Source organism: Brassica napus, chromosome C3 (assembly GCF_020379485.1).
Source record: "Brassica napus cultivar Da-Ae chromosome C3, Da-Ae, whole genome shotgun sequence".
Classification (NCBI taxonomy): Eukaryota; Viridiplantae; Streptophyta; class Magnoliopsida; order Brassicales; family Brassicaceae; genus Brassica; species Brassica napus.
In genome coordinates this window covers 36583581-36606905 of record NC_063446.1, presented here as the reverse complement: position 1 = coordinate 36606905, position 23325 = coordinate 36583581, and the positions used below count along the sequence as shown (strand labels likewise).

General features: G+C 37.9%; 1 protein-coding gene across 1 annotated transcript; it reads left to right on the top strand.

The window, feature by feature from the left end:
• The first annotated feature begins 20450 nt into the window (after nucleotides 1-20450).
• Nucleotides 20451-21281, top strand: LOC125583048. Its single transcript, XM_048749591.1, has one exon. The coding sequence runs from the start codon at nucleotides 20451-20453 to the stop codon at nucleotides 21279-21281; it is 831 nt and encodes a 276-aa protein (XP_048605548.1).
• Nucleotides 21282-23325: the final 2044 nt, after the last annotated feature.

Here is a 23325-nt window from a genome sequence, read left to right as displayed (position 1 = left end):
ATATGGTCCTTAGTTTCAGGGGGAGAATGTGAGATATCAAAGTAAGTCCCACATTGGAGAATTAGACAAGGAGTGTCTAATATATAAATACTCTAATTAGTACGAGACTTTTTGGGAAGGAAACCAAAAGTAAATCCATGCGGGCTTGCCTCTAAAGCCCAAAATGGACAATATCGTACTAATCGGACAACAAAGAGTTGGACATGAGCTCATCACAAACCCAACAATTGGTATCAAATGTGAGATATCAAACTAAGTCCCACATTGGAGAATTAGACAAGGAGTGTCTAATATATAAAGAGATGTCAAACTCTAATTAGTACGAGGCCTTTTGGGAAAGAAACTAAAAGTAAATCCATGCGGGCTTGCCTAAGGCCCAAAGTGGACAAGTACTAATCAAACAATATAGAGTTGGAGATGGATTTAATAAATCCCAACATTGGTATCAGAGCACCAGGTTGACGAAGATCTGCAAGAAGACCAAAATACCCTTCGGGTAGGAATGGGACCCTTCAAGGTGGAAGAGAAGGTATGTGGCAAAAACGTCAGAAGATCATAGAACATGTGATGTTATGGGACAAACATTCTCAAAGGAAACCATGCGATTATTGGTACAAGGTGGTGCCAAGATAATTCGCTAAAAAAGGAAAAACACACGAGATGAGTGTGGTCCTTAGTTTGAGGGGGAGAATGTGAGATATCAAACTAAGTCACACATTGGAGAATTAGACAAGAAGTGTCTAATCTATAAAGAGATGTCCAACTCTAATTAGTACGAGACCTTTTGGGAAAGAAACTAAAAGTAAATCCATGCGGGTCTGCCTAAGCCCCAAAGTAGACAATATCGTACTAATCAAACAATATAGAGTTGGACATGGATTTAATAACTCCCAACCTGTTAAAATGTATATATCTTTTATTTTGTAGATTGATTTGTTGGAGAATCAGGCCATAGACAATGTTGTTATTCTGTCTGTGGTAACTGATGATATGATCATTGTTGTTGCTCTTTCTTACACTGAAAATGTATGGAGATGGTTGCTGCTACTTTTACTTTTGTTAGTACCATTGTTGTTGGTCTCGAATTGAAGGCTATTGATGACATTGTGGGAAGAGGAAGACGAGGAAGAGACGTTCGTGGTTGGTTGTGCTTGATTATATTGATGATGAAAAGTAGATTAGTTAATCAAAATAGGGTTTGGTTGATGATTCTGGTTTTGTGGTAGGGTTCACCGTTCATGTGGTACTTCTCTCTGTGTTCATTGCAGAAGTCGAAGACATTATATATCATTATTTCAGTATCTAATGAATGCATCACTAGTGATCATGTGGTTTTCTTGATAACATATACTCCCTCCGTTTCATAATATAAGATGTTTTGAAGAAGATTTATGTTTCAAAATATAAGATGTTTTGATAGTTTTAAAATACTTTAATTTTATTGGAAACTGGTTGACCAATAATATTTTACTCTATTATTTACGATTGGTTAACTTATTTTAAATTTACGCTATTGATAATATTTTATTGTAAAAGTTTAGTTTCTTAATTCTTGTGCTTTATGAAAAACATCTTATATTATGGAACGGAGAGTATGCTTATTTCATTAAGGTTTTGTGTTTAAACAAGATTAAGAGTATTTCAAAAAGAAACTCTATAACTTCAAATATAGAGTTTTTTTGTTCTCCAAAAATAAACTTCAAAACTTCAAATTTAGAGTTTTAAAGAATGAAACTTCATATTGTTTCACTACTCAAAACTCCAAATTTGAAATTTCATCTTTTTGTTTGCATTTTGGTTTTTATAATTAATTACACAACATATTTATGATTTTTAAGTATTTTCTAATTTATCGTTTTAATCTTTAAAACTTGTGTATATCATAAAAGTTTCAAATTTATTTTTACAAACTCAAATTTTACACATAAAATTAAATAAAAGTTATAAAATAATATTTTAAATATTTTAAAACTAGATTTACACAACAGGAATATTACAAAAGAAAGTTAATAGAAAAACTTTAAAAAAAAGATACATGAAAACATAAGTATTACACAAAGTTAAATATTACAACAACACTAATACTCTAGTAAATTTGCTCCGGAACCTCTAAAATATTGTCGAAACAAATTTTGTGTAACCGAAGATGGAACGTCACGGAAATAAATTTATGGAAGTATTTTGCTTGTAGTTTAATATTTAATTGTGTATTTCTATTTCTAATTTTATATTTTAGTGTAAAATTTTATCAATTAATATTATTGTAATATTTTTATATATGTGCTAGTTATTAATAAAAATATTTATAGATTTATATTAATTATGAAAAATGTAAGGATTATAGCGTAAATTACAAATAATTTTTAAGTTAAATTTGAAGTTTTGGTTTTGGAGAAAAACACATTGAAACTTCAAATATAGAATTTTGCGAACTCAAAAATAGAAGAAAAATTTGGAGATGCTATAAGTGCTTGGTGCGACTGTTTTTTTTCTTTCTTTTTTGTGCGATTAGCAGTTAGTGTTGTTGCTCTTCTTAGAAAGCTTGTTGACAAATGGGCAGATCATACTCTCAATCTTTGGACTCAGTCTCCACTACTTTGTTTCCCCTTTGAAAGTTAGATAATTGGCAGTAAATTTTTGAAACTTTAATATTGTTTCTCAATACAACTTTTTTTACGGGAATTTTTCAAATATGACTCAAAACTTGATTTTAACCCTAAAAGTATTCCAAACTTGAATCAAATGCAAAAGTAACCCAAAAGGCTAGTGAAATTACAACCAGTTCCTTATGACCAAACAAAAAACCATAATTCATTTTTACGATATTACTCCGTAAAATCTTTTGAGATTTTGTAAGTCCTCTGAAGTTCTGTAACTCTTCTCATATATTATAACTTAAAATAATTTATAAATTTTGTAAAAAAATATTTTGATAGAAAAAAATTGAATTCATGTAATTATAAACAGTTGTAAGTGATATAAATTAAAATATAATAAAATTGAATTGTTTTCAACATAGATGAGTAAAAATAGTGAGTCATGATATTCTTTGGTTTAGGGTTTGACAACATATGTTGTAATATTGTATGTATTCTTATGGTTAGATTTTGGAAGCTTAACATTTTTTTGAAATTTTAAATTTTGACATATATATGTTTAGTTTTGTGTATATTAAACACTTTTTAAGTTTAATGAAGTGTTTGTTTCTATTTAATTACCTATTTGAGTTTAGGATTTATATTTAGGGTCTAGATGACTTCTGGGAAATCTTCCGGTGATTAGTATTGTATCAGTTAGAATACTTCCCTTAAAGTCTTCTAACTCCCCTTAAAAATATTTTAGTTTTCCAATAAAAATATTTTAATAAAAATATTTTAGTCTTCTATTAGAAGACTTACTTGAAAGTCTTCTAAATCGAAAAAATTGTGGGAACCGAAATTCATACTGTCGATTTCCATTTAAATAAGGAAAGTAGGAGAACTCTAGTTTCCCAAAGGTTCCGGATATCTGCTAATACCACACACCAAACAATCAGAACACGAAATAAAATCGATAAAATATGAGAAATCGAAAAGAGAGCAAAGTAGATCTTATTCCGAATTCGCGTTTGAGCGTTACAACAAGGTAAGAGTCTGGGCTGCGAGAGCTGTCGGCGAGATTTCTAGTTCTAAAACCCTAAAGCTGCTAAACCTAATTGAGTCGCAGCTCGAATAACAAAAACGAAAAATTGCCTAAATCGCTCTAAGTGCTAAGTTTTTTGCTGTGTCTCTCCCCCTCTTGTCTCTCACTTAGGGCTCCTTATATACTTGCTCCTAGGTCAGTTTGCGCCTTTCGTTTTCTGCCCTTAAGCCGTCATAGCTCAAAAATGGAGATACTCCAATTTCCTCGATCTTCGTGATTATCTTCGGAAACTTTACATTTATCCGCGGAAACTTGACATTTATCTTGCCTTACGAACCAAGCATAAACCGTCATAAGGCTTATGGGTCTTCGGTTAAGAAATCGTAAGTGGGCTTTGAGCTACGTTTTAGGTCTCTTTGGGCCGTCTTTGACTCGAAACGTTTATTACGGTTTCTTCGATAAAAACACACTTCCCGCGGTTTTTATCGTAAAGTTTGACTGATGACTTCGAGTGATGAGAAACAAAGAATGGTTTAGCCATGGCTCACGGGAGATAGCATTAAAGAGTAGACGAGAATGCATGGATTCGTGTCGTATCGACGTTATGGGAGAGTTCGGTCGCTACGTAACGATCGAACCGCGTACGTGCTCGGTCGCTACGTAGCGACCGAGCCGCGTGCGTGCTCGGTCGCTACGTAGCGACCGAGCCGTGTGCGTGCTCGGTCGCTACGTAGCGACCGAGCTTAGGCTCGAGCTCGGTCGCTACGTAGCGACCGAGCCGTGTGTGTGCTCGGTCGCTACGTAGCGACCGAGCTTTGGTACGTAGCGACCGAGCCGTTTGTGTGCTCAATCGCTACGTAGCGACCGAGCCGTGTGTTAGCGACCGAGCTTGGCTTGTGCATGGTCCGATTGCCATACTCGAGCTTGTCCGTGGCCGGTTTGGATACGTGTCTGTTGCCTTGGGACAATCGGTATTTAGCTCGATCAAGATTAGAATAAGAGTTTTACCGCAAGGCTCTTTGTAAAGATATTTTTTACGAAGAATCACTTTCGTAGAAAATGCTCATGCTGATTTTCGCGGAGATTTGGACATTAAATTTGTCGTATCCGTTTTCGATCCCAACAAAAATTTAACCTTATTGGAATTTTTGTCTCCCTTTATAAAGACAATTTACACATTCTCTCTCTTCTCCTCAAATGGCTGCAACAAAAATGTAATGTTTCCAATTCTAAAACTCTCCAACCTCTCTCTAATCTCTTTGAATTTTAAAACACCAAACTTTATATCAATTTATAGTTTATTTCATGTCTTCTTACTGATTTATTTTGTTTTTGCAGTTTTTTATTACATGGTTTTCATCTTCCACTCCTTTAAAGGTAGATCTATAAATCATATTTTCTTATTTGGTAACCTATTGTTGCATAAAACTCTTACCTTTTGAAAAAAAAAATTGGTTGTTTTAAGCTCGTACTTTATTTTTTAAGTTTTTCTATGTTTTGAAGACATTTGAATTCTTTTGGATATGCATGTTTTTCAGATTTGAGACAGACATAGACGACTTCTCTAGAAGTCTTCTCGGAAGTCTTCTAACATTTAATGCACTAGAGAATTTAAAAGACTTATGACAAAGTCTTCTCCCATGTCTCCTCTTTCATTTCAGATCTGAGTGTTTTGGTAAGTTTATATGTCTGATTTTCTTCATTTGGTAACCTCTTGTTGCTTAAAGCTCTTATATTTTCACAATTTCTCATGTTTTGTAAACACCAAAATTTATATCAATTTATCATTTTATGTCTCATGTCATTCTCACTAATTCATTTTGTTTTGTAGGTTTTTCATTACATGGTTTTCATCTTCCACTTTTTAAAAGGTAGATCTATAAATCATATTTTCTTATTTGGTAACCTCTTGTTGCTTAAAACTCTTACTTTTTGAAAATTCTTTTGGTTGTTTTAAGCTCTTAACTTATTTTTGAAGTTTTTCTATGTTTTGAAGCCATTTGAATGCTTTTGGAAAACTTCTCAAGAAACAATTAGTCAAATTTAGTCAAACTTCAATAGCAAAACACAATAATACAAAAAAATAGTCAAATTTATTACAGCTAATGGAGAAAACTTTTCAAAAAAAACTTAGTCAAATTCACAAAGATCAAACATTACATTAGTTCAAACCTATAACAGTTTCTCTAGAATTCTTCTGGAAAATCTTCCGGAAGACTTCTTCTCATAAGACTTTTCGGAAGACTTAAATTTTAAGATGAAAATTTAAATATAAGAGGGAAATATAAGGGGGAAACTCGAATTTTAGGTGAAAATTAAAATTTCAAATTTCATGAAAGTTAAAAAGTATATCTTATGATCTAGGAAGACACATTAAACCATATAACTTGATATTCTTGAAGTTACTTAACGCTTTTGAAAATTAAAAAAATATATATCTTAAAGTTGAAAATACAAGTTTTACAAAAACTAACGTAGAAAACTTCTTCTCTCATTAGCTAGAAACATTAATAAGCATGAATGTTGTTAACCTCATAATTATCACCAATTAAGTTATGAATTTTATCCAGGAGCCCCAATATTGACTAATATATATGAATTAACAAGAAAATGTAAAAAAGTCTTTATAGTTTAAGAGAAAATGAAAATTTATTAAACGTTTACGTAGACGACTTCCACAGAAGTCGTCCGGAAGACTTACACAGAAGTCTTTTGGTCAATGCATAGGTTAGTTTTGCAATTGACTTTATGTGTCAGAAATTTGATTTTTCCTAGACGGCTTACACGGAAGTCGCCCAATAGAAAAATAAAATTTAAATATATTTTTTTCTAGACGACTTCCATATAAGTCGTTTCAAGTTACTTCTTGCAACTGAAAAATAAAACTTAAATATTTTATTTTATCCAAACGACTTCCATGTAAGTCTTCCGGTAGACGACTTACACAAAAGTCTTCTGTAATAACCAAGGTTTGACCAGAATCTCAGAATAAAATCCTGGAAGACTTCTGTGTAAGTCGTCTACAGGAAAACTTACATGGAGGTCGTCCGGATAAAATTAAATATTTAAGTTATATTTTTCAATTGTAAAAGTAACCTGAAACGATTAACTTGGAAGTCGTTTAGTAAAAATTAAATTTTGTATTTTTATTTTTCTGTTGGACGCTTCCGTGTAAGTCGTTTAGGAAAAGTAAAATTTCTGACACAATCCGGTCAAATGAAAAATTAACATGTTTATCCTAGACGACTTACCGGGAAGTCTTCTCTAATTTTTTTGAAAACAAAGAAAACTGGAAGACTTCGAGAGAAGTCGTCTCTCAAAGATACACATAAAGTCACTTGCGAAACTAACTTATGCATTAACCAGAAGACTTTCGTATAAGTCTTCTCGTTGGAGAAGAGTTACACGGAAATCTTCTGACGGACAGAAAAAAATTTAGAATCATTTCATAGCTTTAACCAGTGAGATAACTTGTTTAGCTTCTCCAACCACACAATACTTCACCACCAAAACAACCTACTTGTTAATGACCACGAATCATAGCATAAATGGTTCTATGAACTTTAAAAAAATTAGAAACAAAATCTTAGGTTTTTTGGATAAGTATAGAGACAAAGTGAGAGAGATATTGTTTTTAGTTCATAAGAAATGAGATAGAAGGAGTCAAAATCGATTTTTAGGTACATTAAGAGCTTCAAATTGGTTGTTCATGATGGTTGGTGTATTGATGACAATAGGAATATTGTAAATACTCGAAGAAAATGAGGATGAGAGAGTAAAAAACTTATTTTCGAAAAAAATAGTGACAATTTCGTAAATAATCCGAGCTTTTGGCGTGAATAGAGCAAATAAAAATTGCAAAAAAAAAAAAATCATGGGTTAGTTTTATGTTTAACTTTGAGTTTTAAATCATATTTGAAAAAAAAAACTTTTTTTTGTTTTTCAGTTGTGCCAAAACTATATACCACATTTAACCAAAAAAAAACCCCACGAATTTTCTAGAATTAACAAAATTATTCTAGATATAATTGCTATGGCGTGTGACTCGTTGGTTTAAGATTAGATTACGAGAAAACAGAAAAAAAAAAAAAAAAAAAAAAAACGAACAAAATCATCCAAATTTACATAAAACTATTTGAAATATACAAATCAAAATATGGCCATTATTTATATCGGCAATAATTTAATTTATCTGAATTACAGGTATCATATAGGCTATTATTCGCATTACCTAGTCAATTTATTTATTTATTTATTTATTTTATTTTTGACAACGATAGGCTATTCTATTACTCAAACTTGAGGTGATCTGGGTAGCTAAACCGGAATAGAACAACCAATAAAATAAAGTTCCCTATGAAAAGACCTAGCAATCTTACCTAAAGAATCAGAAATCTGATTTTGCATGCGTGGAACATAGGTGATCTTGAAGTCTGGGAAGCATATCTGCAGAATCTCAATCCTTTCTAATTTTGTTGCAAAGTTCGGCAATACAAGAGGCTCCTTTATCATAGCAGTCAGCTCCTTGCAATCTGTCCCAAAGCTCTGGCATGTCGAATGTTGAAGCATATTTTCCATCGCCCATCGCAGTGCTTCTACTTCCGAATGCAAAGGTGATTCCCGTCGAATGTGGTTTCGTGTCCCCATAAGCTGAGCCTTTCCCATACTGTACATCCATACTCATCCACATCCACTGAACTGAGCTGTGGGTGTCAATGACCCATCTATCAAGAAAATATTTCTCAAGCATAAGACTTAAGATTCCTCATTTCGGTGATCTTGTACAATTGGCGACACCATCTCATTTGCATTAAACCACGCTTGACATTCACTCTCTGCATGACGAACTAACTTCAATGGGTCTCTGTCTATCCCCTTAAAGAGCTTGTCATTACGGGCCTTCTAAATGAACCAAATTAACCAAGGATAAGGATCCATGTCTAATTCAGGTTCAAGAATGATGTTTTTCCTCCAAAAGAGATAGTTCATATTGGCATAAATACTCGGTACCGGGAAGATATCTGGACTTGTAGGGGTCGCCGAGAGGGACCAAACTGGCGGACACTCGAAGATGGCATGAGTTACGGATTCGTCTGGTTCTCCACATAGTGGGCAATAATTATCGCACCTCATATTACGTCGTACTAAGTTCCTCGTTACAGCAGCATGACCTGTTATCAATTGCCATATAAGCTGACATATCTTTTTAGGCACTTTTACCTTCCAAGCAAAGGCTTGGAGCTTGGTGATACATGGCTCCAGTACCTCCTTTTCAACCCCAAGTTTTAATAAGTGATGAGCTACCCAATATCCAGATTTAATTGTGTACTGACCATTCATAGTATAGGACCAGCATAATGTATCATGGCGATGAGTTGAGCTTATGGCCAAACTCCTTATGAGAGGTACATCTGCAGGGATGACATAATCTTCCAACAAACCAACATTCAATTCCTTCGTTTCCTGATCAATTAGGTCACTAACTCTCATGTTTGGGTGCAAAACTGGAGCTACAGGTGCAGCCGGCCTCGCTGGAATTGTAGGAATCCAGGGGTCTTCCCATACCTTGACCTCATATCCAGAATGAATCTTCTGTCTGATTCCAAATAGCAGTAATTTTCGTGCAGCTGAAATGCTAGTCCACACATAGGATGGACTGCTCACAGAGTTTACTCGCAAAGGCGAACTCAATCGGTAATGCCTTCCCCTCAAGATTCGGGCAATGAGTGAATCATGGTATTGGACTAATCTCCATAATTGTTTTGCTAGCAAGGCGAGGTTAAACTCGTGGATCATACGGAAGCCAATCCCACCTTCTTCCCTTGGCAAACAAACATTTTCCCATTTCTCCCAGTGAATTCCTCTTTTTGGTGGGTTTGAACTCCACCAAAATTGTGCGATGGCACTCACGAGGTTTTCACATATCTCCAATGGAAGTAGGAAGGTAGACATAACATATGTCGGAAGTGCAAGCAGAATAGATTTAATCAGAACTTTTTTTCCTCTTTTCGAAAGCCATCTACTTGTCCATCCATTCACCCTATGCATTAACTTATCTTTAAGAAAAGAGAAGAGTTTGCATTTGGATCCACTAATATCTTTTGGGATCCCTAATTATGTTCCCATTCCTCCTTCGTTATGTATTCCAAGTGTATCTTTAATCTCTTGTTTGACTGTCGTGTTAATCCTCTTACAAAGAGTATAGAGGATTTGTAAAAGTTGATACATTGGCCTGATGCTTTTCCATACTTCCTGACTACTTTCATCACTTCTTCACATTCACGTGACTCCGTCTTACAGAAGAAAAAGCTATCATCAGCAAAGAGAATGTGAGATACCGAGGGACACGCACGTGTAACGCGCATCCCCGTTATCTTCCCTTGGTTCTCTGCATGATTGAGAAGGCTAACAAGCGCTTCTGTGCATAGAATAAAGATGAAAGGAGACAAAGGATCTCCTTGGCGTGGGCATCTGCCTGGAACGATATTTCCCCTTGGTTGCCCATTCATCAGCACTTTGTATTTCACAAATGTAATACATCTCATTATCCAAGTGATCCAGGTCTCTCAAAAACCCATTTTTCGCATGACAGCTTCAGTAAATGACCACTCCATCCTATCATATGCTTTACTCATATCCGTCTTGATGGTCATCCTCTTGTTGCGTCCATTCGGTTTAGTCTTCAGAGCATGACACATTTCTTGCGCTATCATAACATTATCTGAAATCTGTCTTCCAGCAACAAAGGCTGACTGGGTTTCTGAGATTCTATCTGGTAGAACTTTCTTTAATCTATGGCATAAGACCTTAGAAATTATCTTATAACTTACATTGCATAAGCTGATGGGCATGAACTTAGACATCTCATTTGGCTTAAGTGTCTTCGGGATAAGACATATATTTGTATCATTTAGTCAATTGGCCATCGTCCCATCAAAAAGGAATTTATTAACCATAAAAGTTAAATCTTCCTTTACAATATCCCAGAATTTCTGGTAGAAGAAAGCTGTCACCCCGTCTGGACCTGAGGCCTTCTCTGGATGCATCACAAAGAGTGCTAATTTGACCTCCCATTTTTTGACCGGGGCAGTAAGATTGTCATTCATCGGCACAGTAATAGTCGAGGATACCTCAGATAGTGCCTCCTCTATATCTTCTGGATTGGAAGACTCAAAGATTTGTCTAAAGTAGCTATTAGCAATGGCCACCAACCCTTCCTCATCACAACCACATTTCCATCCGCATCAAGAAGCTGAGTGATTCTATTCCTTGCTCTCCTTTGCTTAGTAACTGCATGGAAGAATTTCGTGTTTCTATCTCCTTCCCTGAGCCAGAAAATTCAACTTTTTTGTTTCCAAAACATTTCCTGTGCCTTAAGAGCATCAGATAGTTCTTTCAGTGCTTCTGAAATTTCCTCAGTCGTAGTATCATTATTGGCATACAAACCTTCCACTTTTTCTTTAAGCTCTTCCACCAGTCTCGCTGAGTTCACATTGTGTTGTCTCCTCCATTCACTCAAAGCTTACCGGCAGCTAGCTATATGTTCTATGATATTTGCATTCGAAGGGATATCAAAGGACTTCTATCTAGCCACCTTTTATCAAACTTGAAGTTTTTAGATCTCCTGATTGGTTTCGTGAGAATGTCTGCAAGAATCGTACGATGATCTGATCCCCATAACCTCATGTACTTTACAGTTGAATGAGGAAACTTCTCATGCCAATTCGCATTTCCTACTGCTCTGTCTAGACGGCATCTAACAGTAATTCGTCCAGCTCTCTTTCCTACCCATGAGAGCATGTTCCCAGTAAATGGAAACTCCAGCATACCACAGTCATTTAACATCTGCTTGAAAGGTAGATAAGAGATGTCAGAACGTTGTCTTCCGCCTTCCATTTCATTAGGTCCAGTAATTTCATTAAAATCTCGTATCATGAACCAAGGTCCATTTTTTGTTGTTGAGAAACGCGTAAGACGTTCCCACACAAGTTCTCTTCGATCTAGGACAGGATCCCCATAAACAAACGTCATAAATACTTTTATTCCATCAATGACTGCCTCAATGTCAATCATTCTGTTATTTGAAAATAAAACATTAACTTGCAAATCATCCATATAAAAAAGAGCTAAACCCCCGCTGAGACCAAGTGGCTCAACGGTAAATAAATGATCAAATCCTAAGTCAGCCTGAGTGTTTTACAACAACAGCCTCCTATTCTTCATCTCAGAAAGAAACACAAGTCCTGGGCGATGCTTCTGACACATCTCCATAAGGCGTCGAACTGTAAGGTCGTTCCCAATACCTCGACAGTTCCAACTAAGTGTCCTCATTGATGGAGGTGGGATGGGTTTTTGGACCCCATCGAATTATCCTTTTTAGACGACCCAATTTTTTGTTTCTGCGAACTGAGGTGATGGCGTCTCGATTTTCCCGTTTCACCAGTAGTTCGGGTTTCATGAGACGAAGATGAAGATGACCTCTTGTGTGGAGATCCCCGAAGAAGAATCTCAAATTTTTTATTCTGAATACCCAAGGGGGCACTCAGTTTGGAGCCATACTTGCTACCTCTCAAGGCTTTAACAGCCGATTTCTGAGACTTGTGTGCCACGTTTTGCCCTGCCTTATCCTCCATCTCTGCAAGCTCCAATACCATTAGATCATCGTTCTGCACTTCGCATTCCATCATCCCACCATCTTGTTGGTCCGCAATATCCATATCAATTAAAGCGTCGATAATCTGATCATCTCCGTCAGCTGCCATTAGATCCTTCTCACCCAATGAATTAAAAGATATAGCCCGATGAGACCTTTTGGCACGTTTGGTAACATTCTCATCCATATCATGATCAATCCGAGATGGTGTAACAATAGTACTGGCCAACCTTCTTATACCTTGAGCTTTCCATGTGCTCTTACGCTCGGATCTCTTGCGATCATGTATTGTGGAGCCATTACTCTGTCTAGATATGTGTTCGTAAAAGATAACATCTTGCGCACCCGTTCCTCTTTCCAAGTAATCGCGCATAGGCTCTGTTCCTTGTCGATTTTGTACCTTATTCTCCCTCCAGACTACTCCTTGATTGCGATCATAAGGACCGCTACCAGCTCACGAACCACCATACCGGCTGCTCCGAGAGAGATCATCCCGACGTCGAATGATCTTATTAGCATGACCTCTGCTTTCGTCACGTGAGGAAACAAACTCCAGATTGTATATCCTTTCACTATGGCCATATCTCAAACCGTTGAAATGCCGAGACTTGTGCTCACTGTGAGATCGCGTAATCTGTGTTCTTGTCTGAGGCTCCTTCTCTACAGGCTGATACTGTGCTCGTTCTTCTGGTACTTGAACCCGTGCAAAGACACCAGGGCGGATCAGCGGCGGAAGTATCATGGCATGAGCGTTCATAGAAGGACAATACTCCTTCTCGTGGGTAAGCATACCACAAGTAGAGCAATGCTTGAATAGCATTTCATACTTGATCTCAATTGTGACCTCGTCTCCTTTCGGAGATTCAGCCTTTCTCGCGAACTTCAGCGGCCGACGAGTATTTGTATCAATAAGCATTCTGCCTTTCATTAGCTCAATTGTATCCTGATGGACGTGACCCAACCGAGATCCTATCCCCTTCAGATTATTGTCAGTCCAAAGGTGTAGAGGCACACCAATCAATCGAGTTCATAAAGGAATTATCCAGGGGTAATCGTCATGGACAATAGGTTCCCATCGAACCAGCACAAACATACAGAAGTTGAAGTGAAAAGGACCCTGTCGAAGGACAGAGTTAAGACCATCCTCTGTGGTAAAGTTCAAAAGAAACTTTCCATTGCCCAAATCGTTAGCGGTAATGTGTTCCTCCATGCCCCATTGTGATGGCATTTTCTGAAGAAGCTTTTCAACATTTTGTTTCTTTGGATTAAGTATCTTGCCGATCAAAGACAGCTGAAACTTTGTAATGTTTTGAGTAGTGTCTTGATCAGTTAGCTTGATCGGTTCATCATCTTCTTCATAGAGAATTCCCTTGTCTTTAATATCCATCCAATGGTTGGATTTGTTCTGGTGAAACAACCCTATACGGAGATACTAGGGTCAAGAAAGAACAAGAATACTACTGTGACTTATGGTCGAAGCAAAACAAGACTGTCTCTCGCGGATCAGATCATACGAGTCCAAACGATCACTACGGAAACGACCATTACAGAGCAACACTGAATCTGATCCTTGTTGAGATGGATCGTGACTGAGACAGAGAGAAGTCGCGGAAACAGAGTCAATAGACAGTAAACAGCAGTTGATCTCTACAACAAAGATTGTATTAATCAGAGGGAAATTGGTATTTCAATGGAAATATCTCAATCGCAAGCTACCAGGAACTCAAGCCAAACCAGAGCACAGCATCGTTGCGGTTGAAACACAAGAAGATCACCGAAGCCGTAAGAGAGATCCCCGTAAGAGAGATCCCGAAGCTCTCGTGAGCGATGAGAGTCACCGAAAACCGTCGGAAGAGTGGAAACTGCGGGTCACCTTGCGTGACGTGAGAGAGACGGCAGAGATGGAACCACATTACCAGTGATCGCCAGATCGCCATGGAGAGGATCGTCGTCGAGGAGGAAACCAGCACGCCAATGAACGTACTGATCAGGTGGAGATCAAAACTTTAAAGGAAGTTTTCGATCTGTGAAATCGCCCTCTCAATCACCTTGGAAGCCCTTACCTAGTCAATTTATTTAAGGATCACTTTAGTGATTATTGATATCCTAATCACACTATCCCACTTTACATTATCATACCTTTTACCCAAAATGAACAGGTGTGAAATCATCATTGTTTCCAATATATGCTATCATTACCCTTTAGCCGTGTTGTATGTACGTATAAAGAAGTCTAAAATAACATCAAAACTCAAAGAAAATTACCCATAGTTAACTTATTTATAATACATTCATGGCTTTTGTAAAAAGAAACAACATAACTCTTTATTGAATAAATTATTCTATCGTGATTAAAGTGTAAGGAATATTTCCTTTCCCTTTTATATGGTCTTATACTTATCTGTTTTCTATTTGTATATTGTTATTTCTTAGTATATTTGGTGACCAATAAAATTGAAAATGGTCGGTTGAGATTAATCTAAAAGAAACCATAAAGAGGAATTATGTTCTCTCTCTATGTATTAATACATATTTTTAGACCATCATAAATATATTCTAAAAGCAACAACTAACGTTATAGGCAAAGCGAGAGAAACCTAAAAGTTCCTAAGAAGAGATTGAGTTGTTCATTTTCCATTCATGATTCAATCAATTCAGGAAGATCTCTCAGACACAATGAATCCATGTAACTCTGTAAACAATCATATGATTCTATTATGTGATTAACCTAGATGTTTAAAGATCTTATGGTTCATGTAAATTTAACTTGCATAAAGATATATAGATGTATATTAAACTTTAAAATTGAGTTCTGATGGGAAAAGCTACCAAAAAATTCGGTTTGCTTTATCCTATATATGTTTGGTAGTGACCATACCATTACATAATGATGCAAATAATTGAGATAGGTGATGGATAAGCTATGTGCAGGTGGGGGAGCACATGAGATATGAAGTATCATATCATTTGATATCTTAAAGATGATAAAAGGTTTCCTTACAAAATCCCTGTGATTGGTACTTCACAGATAACTTAAAACTAAAAGGCATCCTTCGCTTTAACGGAGCAAAAATAAAGATTGGAAATAAAAGGTTGAAGGGGACAGTCAAGCACATGTGCACCATTATTTGGTATGTCGTTTTTGTTACTTTGGGAATATAATCAGTGGTGGACAATAGTTGAGATCGAAATTTTGTAATGAAAATTAGAGTAGACTTCAAAACTCAGCTCGAATAGAGTAAATTTTCTTAAGAAGTTATGATATTAGTTTTTCCATAAAAGGTCTACCAAATTAATGTGTATTTAAAAGCGTATATTAACGCTGAAATTTGTTTTTCAAAAAACTAACAAGTCGACTAAACCAAATTGATTTTTGATGCAATGTTTAGATATTTATTTACAGCATTTTCAATAGATGAAATTATACCGAAATAGGTAATTAAGCGATTTGACGGGAAAGTATATAATCCACTAAAGCATGCAAGAAAAACAAATTTCATGGTTTTCCGCCTACAAGTTATAAAACCATAAGTTTTGTCTGTACGGTCAATTCTCTCTCTGACCCGCTTCCCAATGTCAAATCTCTGGGCTTCTGCCCACTGTGCTTCCGCCCTGTTTCCGTCGACTTTCGCCGCCGGTGAAGAGCCTAGCCTAATCCCTCCTCGCCCCCTGACCCTCTCGACCCTGCCATTGCCTCCCCTCACCTCTCTCTCACTCATTATCCTCCTCTTTCGCCAAACAACCCAACTGCTCGTGCCTTAGCCTCCCCTTCCTCCAGCACTAAGGCTCGTTCTACCACCTCCCCCTCAACTGCCAATCGGCTAGTCTCACCCACTGATACAGAGATGGATTGTGTAGATCCTTCTTCTGTTTCTGAAACTAGATCTGACCTTCCCAGATCTGTAACTACTGCTGACACAAACCCTACAATTGAAAATCTCACTACCCTTCCTCCTAAGCCTAGCTCCCCCCTCCACACAAACAAAACCTCAAACCTTCCCTCTAACCCTAATACTGGTGTTTCAAACTCACATTCCCCTTCCTTGCTAGAAAAACAAACAGAACCACTGTCTACCCCATTTTTTGCTACCCCTTCTGAAGTACAAGGGAGCAAAACCCAACCCACTCCACCAAAGCCTTCTCTCGTTGATAGGATCCGACGATTTGAAGACAAAACTCTGTCGCGTCTTGCTCCAGTTACCCTATCAGCTTCAGGAAGGCCATCCGTTTTTATCCCTGATGTTGTTTTCCAGAAAGGTGCTGATCTCCATAAGGACCTTATTGTTTGTTGTTTCAACGGCAGGCCTCCTCCCTACAGTCAAATACAAAGCGTACTAAATCACATGTGGGGCAAAGGGAGAAAGCTGGAGATTCACAACAACCCTGCTCAAAGAACAGTTTTAGTGAGGATTCAAAGCGACTACCTCAAACAAAAGATCTTGGAGAAAGGTTATTGGTATGTAGGTGATTCATTGTTCTATACGATCCAGTGGACATCCCTTCACTCAACTCAATCTCCATCGCCAAAATCAATTCAACTTTGGGCTCACTTAACAGGCGTCCCTCTTGACCTGCGCCATCAACAAGGTTTAAGTTTAGTAGCTGGTTTAGTGGGAGAGCCAAAAGAAACAGTTGACTTTACTAAAAACCTGGTTAGCCTTACCCTATCTCATGTCAAAGTGGAGCTTGACTTGACAAAGCATGCTCCTGATGTGGTCGAGTTTACTCGAGAATCTGGCGAAGTAGTGGAAGTGCTAGTCTCCTACCCCTGGCTCCCTCCTACCTGCTCTCATTGCAATGAGCTAGGACATATTGCAAAGAATTGCCTCCTGCTTCCTATCGCTCAGCCCCCTCCACCAGCTGTACGCTCTGCCAAAAAAGCCCCCTCAAATCGCAACCTTCCACCTAAATATGTCCCTAAGCAACCCACCCCTAAGCATGTCCCTACTTCCAACCCCACCCCTCCAGCCTCAACCGTTTCTGTTTCTCCTTCAGTGACTGAATCTCCCTCATCTTGTACCCTCCCCCCACCTGTATCATCAAAAACTGCCTCACCTCAAACCTTTAAACATCTTTCCCTGTCTATTCTCCCTGATTTTTCTTCACATCAAAGCCCCCCAAACCCACGCCTAAGGCAGTCACTAAAGCGTTCTCGCTCTGACTCTTCCTTATCACAACCTAACTCCTTTTTTTTGCAACCTCATGTACCTCCCATCCATACCAATGAACCACTAGCCCCGCCTCTCCTTTTAACCCTGCCCTCCTCTTCCTCTTCCTCTTTTGACCCTAACCCTTTCTCTATTTTGGCTACTGACTCTTCCTTTTCTAAAGGAGAGTTCCCCCCCCCCCACCTTTTAGATGTGTACAAAAGTTTTTTTTGGAACGTCCGTGGTCTAAATGACACGGACAAGCATGCCCTTTTTTGTGATTGGCTAAAGTCCCACCAGCCTCTTTTTGGTACTATCCTAGAAACTCATATAAAGAAACATAATCTAGCCCCACTTATGTCTACCCTTTGTCGTGGTTGGAATTACCTTTCTAATCACTCCTCTGATGAAGACGGAAGAATCATTTTCGTCTGGAAGGACCCTGTGAAAGTCACCATTTTAAACCAGTCGAGGCAACAAGTTATGTGAAGTCCGTTTCCCTACTATCTCTCCTTTCATTTACACATCGATCTATGCTTCAAATGAAAGAGTTGAAATGACTGGCTTGTGGGTGGAGCTTCTCCAACTTTACCAAATGCTAAACCTCTCAGACATTCCCTGGATCCTCGGTGGTGATTTTAACGAGATCATCCACCACTCTGAACACTCCCTCTCTGTAGTTCACTCGACTACCCCTCAGATGGCAGAGTTCAGAGACACACTTCACCAAATGGGGATGTTTGACCTTCGTTTTCAAGGCCCCCTTTTTACTTGGACCAACCATCAACCTAAAAGCCCAATAGCAAAGAAACTTGATCGCCTCCTGGTTAAGTCACACGCTATCTCTCTCTTCCCCAACAGCACAGCAACCTTCCACCCTCCTGAAATGTCTGATCACTGCCCCTGTCTCCTAGACCTAGCTCACCCTCTACCACTAGCCGGAACCAAACCTTTCAGGTTCTTTAACTACCTCACCAAACACCCTCTCTTTCTCCAGATGGTTTTTGAGGCATGGAATCAAGTCGGAAGCATGGCTTTTACCCTTACAAATCTTTGTTGGAAGCAAAAAAGAGTTAAAGGAGTGTTAAAACAGATAAATAGAGAGAACTTTTTAAATATTCAGGAGAGGGTTTTAGAAGCTAACAGTTTGTTAAAAGTTGTGCAGGTACATGCACTGCAACATCCTTCCACCCACCTGTTTGAAGAAGAACGAGAACTCAATCAGAAATGGCTTTTCCTAAGGCAAATTGAGGAATGTTACTTCAGACAAAAATCAAGAGTAAATTGGTTACATGAGGGAGATCAGAACACAACTTACTTCTTTCGGATTTTCCAGACGAGAACGAGCTACAACACCATCAGATCATTTATGCTCTCCTCGGGCGTCCTACTGACTGACCCCTACTTGATGAGTTTGCACGCTATCTCTCACTTCCAAAACCTCCTTGGACCAGACTCCTTATCGTTGCAAAGCTATCAATCTCCTCCTCAATGGTTTGCTCAACTAATAGGTTTCTGCCCATCTGAGTCGCATGTATCTGCGATGATCACCATACCTTCGGCTGAGGAGATCCAGAAGATATTGTTTAAGCTAAACCCAAACAAGTCCCCGGGTCCTGATGGATTTACATCGGCTTTTTACAAATCTTCCAGGAGTTTCCTTGGAGTGGAAGTACTTACTGCGATCACTCACTTCTTCCAGCATTCCTTTCTTCCCGCTTCAGCCAACTCAACCATCCTTGCGCTTGTCCCAAAACGCCCGGGATGTCACAGATTACCGTCCAATCAGTTGTCTAAACACTCTCTATAAAGTCATTGCAAAATTGCTAGTGAGAAGAATCAAACCTATTTTGCCTGCGCTGATTGTTCCTAATCAAACGGCTTTTGTGAAAGACAGATTGATCATGGAGAACACGGTATTGGCCGGAGAGCTTGTCAATGGGTATCACAAGAAAAAAGGGCCGAAAAGAATTACTATAAAGGTTGACATTGCCAAGGCCTTTGACACGCTCTCTTGGGACTTCCTTTTCAACTGCCTTGAAGGAATTCAGCTACCCCCTATACTTACTGAATGGCTTTGTGCGTGTATTTGCACTCCAAACTTCACTATCGGTTACAATGGACGAGTACATGGTTACTTCAAAGGGAAAAGGGGCTTAAGGCAGGGGGACCCTTTGTCCCCGTACCTGTTCGTGATTGCAATGAACGTCCTCTCACTGATGCTAAATAAGGCGGCAGCAGACCTGAAGATAAAATATCACCATAAATGCAGCAAATCAAAACTCACTCATTTAGCATTTGCAGATGATCTGCTGATATTTATGGATGGCTCGCTAAGCTCAGTGCAGAATGTCTTACAGGTCCTCAAGGAATTCGAGTTGAGGTCTGGACTGGCAGTCAGTGTGCAAAAATCTTCCTTTTATGCTTCGGGACTAACACAAGAGGAGGTTGATGCTATCCAAGTCTCCACGGGCATGCCCAATGGGACCCTTCCTGTTCGCTACCTTGGGGTACCTCTCTGCACAAAAAAGCTGAAGGCTGAAAACTGTGAGGTCTTAATCCAACAAATTAAAGCAAAGTTCACTTCATGGAGTGTCAAGACTCTCTCTTTTGCTGGTAGGCTTCTCTTAATAAAAACGGTGGTGGCGGGTATAAACAACTTTTGGTGCTCTACCTTCCTACTCCGTAAAGCCTGTGTGACAAGAATAAATTCTATGTGTGGCTTATTCTTATGGAAAGGAAGACTAGACATGCATCACTCAGCAAAGGTCTCATGGGAGGTGGTGACCAAGGAAAAATCTACTGGAGGATTGGGAGTAAAGGATCTACATACTTGGAACAAAGCTTGCTGTATAAAACTAATCTGGTTGTTGTTCTTTCAAGCAGGATCGATATGGGTTGGATAGTTCAAGACTGAGGTTTTAAAAGGTTCCCTATCTAACTTCTGGACTATGAAAGCGACAACAACAAACTCTTGGTTGGCTAACAAGCTGTTTAAGTTAAGAGATGAAGTCTTTACCTGGATAAAGATGAAAGTGGGAAATGGAGAATCATGTAGATTCTGGTCGGATAACTGGTCCCCCTTTGGGAAGCTCTCGCAATTTATATTGAGCGATCAAACTTCTCGCATGGGCATTGATGCAAACTCCACTGTCTCAGACCTCTTTATTGATGGGAGATGGATGATTCCCCCGGCGCGGTCAGAGAAAATGGTACAACTACACATCTTCTTCACTGCTTTTGCCCTCACTGATACAGAAGATTGCTATGAATGGGTGATTGATGACAAACCGATTTCAAGATTTAACACCAGTCAGGTTTATCAGAAACTAAGGGGTCAGGAAACTAGCGTACCTTGGGCTCAAAGCGTTTGGATTACAGGAGGCATCCCTCGCCATAGTTTTCTCACTTGGCTGTTCATCTTGAATCGATGCCCTACTAGAGACCGTCTTCGGAGCTGGGGACTCCAGACGGATGTTGTGTGCCTGCTCTGCAACCAGGAGCCTGAAACTAGAGATCACTTATACTTCCACTGCCCCTTCAGCTTTGCAATCTGGGAGGAAATTGGGAGGAGATGTGACCTGCAACCGCTAAAAAATTGGGATCATACCATGATTCAGATGCAATCTCTTCAAGGAAACAAATACAAGAAACGACTTACCCTTCTCTGTTGGCAATCATCGATTTATTGGATTTGGCAGGAGAGGAATAAGAGGCTTCACAATCAACAATTTCGATCATCAGAGGCTATTACTTCTCTCATCACTCGTCAAATCACGGATCGGATCTCCGGTTATCGATTGAACTCTCCTGCGATTTCTTCGATCTTCATGCAACTTTGGTTTTCGACGCAAATTTGAACGAAACTGTCTCTTCCTCTTTCTAATGGGTGGGCTTGGGATCGCTCTCTGTTCAATTACTATGGGTTCAAATGGGCTAAAACTTTGGGAGGGACTATAGCTATACTATATATAAGTATGGGCTTGTAAACTTTGTTTCTTTTTCATTTTATATAAATATAAGCCTTTGGTCAAAAAAAAAAATCGTTAGTTTTTTTTTGATTAACCTGGGGTATCCCAGACCCATGGAAAGGCCCAGACTAATCCCCAAGGGGAGGTGCAGCCCACGGATAGACTCTCTCTCCGGGTATTCAAATGGGCCCTAAAGCATAGGCCCATATCCGTATTAGGTGACCAGGATAATTGTGACTTAGTTTCGCGCAGCAGGTGGATCGAACCTGAAACGTGTTGGCGTCTCAGTCCCGTCTCCTTACCACTCGACCTCAATCACCCGGTCATAACTTCGTAAGTTTTGTAATGAGTTTTGTATTTAACTATTTTTCTATAATTTTTAGCTAACCAAAATTTTAATAAACCCAATTAACTTCTTAAAAATTTATATATCAATATTACATAATAAAAATATTAATATTTTACTTTAATTACTTACACAATTCAATGATCACTTTCTAATAAATCATTCATCATTTTACTATTTTATCTCAAATACGCTTAACTTTGTAATTTTTTAAATGTATAACTAACAGCATAAAACGCATTTTGATAAAATAAATAGCTAAATCTATTTTAAGCATTTTAATATGCACTACTATATAACACAAATTTGGATATTACAAGATCCACATAAGTAAAGGTTTGAATTTCATGTAAATATTTTTACGAACATAAAATTAATATATTAACGTGTACCTGCCGATTATTCATTGCTATATCGCCTAAACATTACGTAGTTACTTTCTCTGTCTCTTGAAAAGTGTCGTTTTAGAGTTTTATTTTTGTTTCAGAAAAAAATGTCATTTTATGTCTTCTATGCAAAATTTTAATTAAATATTCATTTTAATTTCATTATATTAGTGTATTAATTAGAGAAAAAAAAAATATTTGGTGTGCAAGCAGAAGATAAAATAGAATTTTCAAATAATTTTTTTAATATGCGTAAACAATATTTAAATAACACATTTTTATTAAATAAAAGGAATATATTCAAAATAGGAAGATAGACGGAGCAACGTTACTTTCTATACCGCACAGATGATGTTATATGGATGGATTATGGAAGGCTCATGAAAATCACTGAAGACAAGATTGATATAGTATATTGGAAGGATTTGACGGATTAATAGGGGCGCAAAGTACTAGGACCAGTCTTTCGCCACTCCACTCGAAAGTAGAAGTCTCCATATGAGCAATAGAATGTATGAACAATTTACGTCAATTTTCTGTTACATTTGCAATATATAGCTCTTCATTGGTGAATATAGTTTTGAATCCAGAAATATGGCCAATTTTTACAAGTTGTTTGGAAACTATAAAAAATTTCAAAGGAAGCTTCCACAGTTGGAAAGTCATCTATATCCATAGAACACTAAATTTAAAGGTGAACAGCTTCGTATGCAGTGCCAAGACATAACTATCATTCGTCTTTCATATAAATCGCAAAGTTATCAGTTTAGTTCGCAAAAATTTCATAAATTTGTTTACGTTTACGACAGAAAAAAAAGATATGTTTCCTTACCAAATTTTGGGACACCTAGATCTACTTTCAAAGCTTCTGAGTTGGTAGTAGGTATAGGTGCCAGATCCCACCTAGGCTATACAAAAAATACAAGATCCAATTTTTATTAAAATCGAAGTGTGAATTTCGAGGTTATAGCGTATAAATTAGCTCGTTTATCAATAAATGGTCGGTTAAATTCTAGGATGTGGAGTATACTTTAGACTTTAGTGTCCTTGAATTTGTGCGTCTATCCTTCTGTGAAATAGGTAAATGCAATATTTATCTTATCTTTTACAGCACAATTTTGTAGCATAGAATATGATCCGGTTTAGATATATATATAGCCCTGTTCGTCTGATAGCTGCAGCTTTCTATACTCTGGACAGC

Bases quoted from the DNA above. Each gene is read 5' to 3' on its own strand.
- LOC125583048 (XM_048749591.1), top strand. From the start codon at position 20,451: ATGAAAGTGGGAAATGGAGAATCATGTAGATTCTGGTCGGATAACTGG.